Source organism: Nematolebias whitei, chromosome 4 (assembly GCF_014905685.2).
Source record: "Nematolebias whitei isolate Nwh7 chromosome 4, NemWhi1, whole genome shotgun sequence".
Lineage (NCBI taxonomy): Eukaryota > Metazoa > Chordata > Actinopteri > Cyprinodontiformes > Rivulidae > Nematolebias > Nematolebias whitei.
This window is the reverse complement of record NC_056501.1, coordinates 11,993,353-11,996,533: the sequence shown is the minus strand read 5'-3', so window position 1 is coordinate 11,996,533 and position 3,181 is coordinate 11,993,353. Positions and strand designations below refer to the sequence as shown.

General features: G+C 37.9%; 1 protein-coding gene across 1 annotated transcript in view; it reads right to left on the bottom strand.

The window, feature by feature from the left end:
- Positions 1–3,181, bottom strand: part of gfra4b (GDNF family receptor alpha 4b) — a 124,951-nt gene that overhangs the window by 13,628 nt on the left and 108,142 nt on the right. Inside the window, exons 4-6 of the mRNA XM_037675197.1 lie at positions 2,041–2,386; positions 1,251–1,360; positions 357–491 (exon numbers count right to left, since the gene is read on the bottom strand). Coding sequence (XP_037531125.1) covers positions 357–491; positions 1,251–1,360; positions 2,041–2,386 — 591 coding nt within the window. The remainder of the gene's footprint in view (positions 1–356; positions 492–1,250; positions 1,361–2,040; positions 2,387–3,181) is intronic.

The following is a 3,181-nucleotide window of genomic DNA, read 5'->3' as shown; positions in this document are numbered from 1 at the left end:
ATATATATATATATATATATATATATATATATATATATTTACAGCACATTTGAGTTTAGTTTAGATATCTACCTCACCATGTTAGAGAACTTTGATGATAGCATCTCAGCATCTCTTTGGCCTTATTTCCAAGGTAAATGGTAAACGTTTGGTCAAAGTTAATAACTCTAACTTGGTTCCTCAAAACAGCTGCATTATTAAAGCATTACTTTTTCAAAAACGTTGAGCAGGTTCCCTTTTCTAGACAGATATAGAACAACTGAAATATAGTGAATGCTCAAAGAAAAAGGCGGATTAAAAAAAAGGTTGATAAAAAAAAAAAACTTTTCAGTTGCTGTGGATAGATTGACACTCACTGAGACAGATGTTGTCAGTAAAATATCCCAGAAAATGATCGCACTCCTCTCTCGTGCTCCCACTTGCGGAGCAGGAGCACCACGGGGCCACGTTGGACGTTGAGTTGTCGGCATAGTTGGGAGTTATCGTACTTCCTGCAGACAGACAGCAGCCGGCTTCGATCAGAATGAAATATTCATCTTGCTTTGAGTTGTACACTTCATTCATAGTGCTTTATTTTGTAAAAAATTAATGGACACTGCATTTCCTGTACACAGACCTGCACTGAAGAGATAATAATAATGTAATTTTACAGGTCTGAGAGCTTGTGCACTGACTTGAGAAATAGAAAGACGAAGCTCCATTTTTTTCCTTTATTTTAGGTCACAGAAGTTTTTTTTTTTTTTTTTTTTGTTCCAACAGAGTGGAGGTGGGATTCAAGTGCTTTAATAAATACAAGGCGGGAATGAAAATGCCAAGTGTGTGTTTGTGCTGAGGGGCACTATTTGACGTTTTTGAAATGCATTAGGTTGTTGCCTCCTTCCAGTGTGTGGAAAATGATGTGGCTGTTCTTTTTTCTTTTACCAACTGTTATATGGCAGATTGAACCTTACATTATATAAAACACGTGTTTTTTTCTTTTATGATAAATCCTTATGCTTTTATGAGTTACACCAAACTGAGCTTTGTCTTTTAGTTTATAAAAATTAAGCTTAATTATGTGCTCCCACTCGCTCTCAACCTGTTGTGTAAACATCCATTTCCCTTGTAGCCAAGTTTCACTCGATCCCGCCTGTTTTTTTTCTTGCACATATGCCTCAAATACTTTCTCCTCCACTTGTTCGTTTCATTTCTCTTTCTAAATTGCAAAATGTTTTCTAATTCTGTGTGTTGCATCTCAGAGGCATACCTACCTATAAGGCCTGTGTAGGCGAGGAGACATGCTCCATAGTTGCCTTGCTTGCAGCCACTGGCAGATGTTTCTGAGGGTTCGCAGTCATACTGAAACTGTGCCAGGCGAGACCTGCAAGAGCACACTAGTTAGTTACACGCTGAAAAACAGGTTGCTGGTTTTTTTTTCATATTTAAGTGTTGTATTTCAATTTTTCTTCACAATCATTTCAATTAACATGGCTAAAATGAAGATATATTCTTTTCTGCAGTGAAGACTGAACGCACTGAGCTGTAGTGTGAAAGTGATAGAAAGCGTAATATATTTCATCCCCCAGACCTGGGATCATTAGTAAAGCCCTTTGAGTGTAATGGGCCTGTGGAAAAATAATGGCTATGCACAAGAGATAGCAATGAGCGATAACTCTGATCCATCTGTTTTTTTATCTGCGCTAAATATTTAACATGTTATTCCGACAGTCTCTCTTGGGCATGGTGGCAGAGAGCTTTAAGGTAAAATAGTGGACCATTTTCTTGATTGAATGGCTGTTTATTCAGCTTCAAAGAACCCCAATATTGATTTGCATTGGTCCAAGTATGGCAAATCTTTCTAATACCAATATGGAAAGAACGTTTTAAAATAGTGGAATATAAAAACTAGGATCATTAAGCAAACAGAAACTGGGAATTAAAGGTATTCTATACCTTTGTGTCTTTGTATCCAAACAACAGGGGTAAGTGATGTCTAGTATTCTGAGAGAACTTGGAGAGACAGCAACTCAATTAAAGGCGTTAAAACAGCTCAGTTCTAACCTGCACACATAGTCAGCCTTACAGATCCTCATCTGCGTAATGCAGTTAGGTTTGTCCACACTTTCATATGAACAGCTGGGTACAATGGTCTGCCTCCGACGCTCTGCGCATGCTGTGTCCGTGCAGGGGCAGAAGAGCAGCTGGTGTGTGTAGTCTGCAGGAACCCGGTCAAAGAACCTGCGCAGGGCCTTATTGCATTTTGGCCGGTTGCACAGACCTGATTTGGCAGTGTGTTTGATACAAGCTGAAACATATTCTGTGCGAAGCTTCTGGCACAAGTCGTCCACGTTGCAAGCCTTGGCTGCATCCAGGCAGCGATTGACTGTCGCCATGCCAACATCCGAATCTGTGGATGAAAGTATAGGGTCCGAAACATGATGTCAGTGGACTACCAATGGTAAAAGGTCACGTTACTTATGAAAATTAGTATTTATTTATGCCGAGAAATATTTTCCCTGTTCAAAAGTAACATCAGACAATTAGGTTGAATTTGTTCTGAAAACAGCTCAATGAAAGAATGAAAACGAACTCAGTGAAACTCTCACTGGATTGTATTATGAGTCATTCCTTGTTTATGTCATTGTATTCAGGCCATGTGATGCAATAGACTAGTCACATTTATGTCTTATAACAAAGTGACTGAAAAGCATGTTTCTGACATTACTTGTCAAAGTATCTACAGTCAGCTGGCAGCAGAGTCCAACATCAAAACATAAACTGCCATTCGAGAAGCAGTTACTGTATAGTTTTTATGACATCAGTACTTAGTGTATTTTTAGTTAACGTTTTTCTTAGTTCATATCTTAGATCTTATAACTGTGTTTCTTTTACTTTTTATTGTTGGCTGTAACTGGGACCCTGTGTACACATTTTTGTTCCACCACATGTACCACTTCCATCTACTACCCTCAGGTTGACGATACAGGAGTCTGCCATCGCGTACAAAATGACTTAAGGACAGCTATTATCCACAAGCTGTCAGATTACTGAACTCAATAAATAACAGTGAACAAGTGGCAATAACTGACTAATAATTCAACCTCAATGTCAATACCTGTGCAATAACCTATATATGTATATATATATGTATATATGTATATATGTATATATATATGTATATATATATATATATATATATATC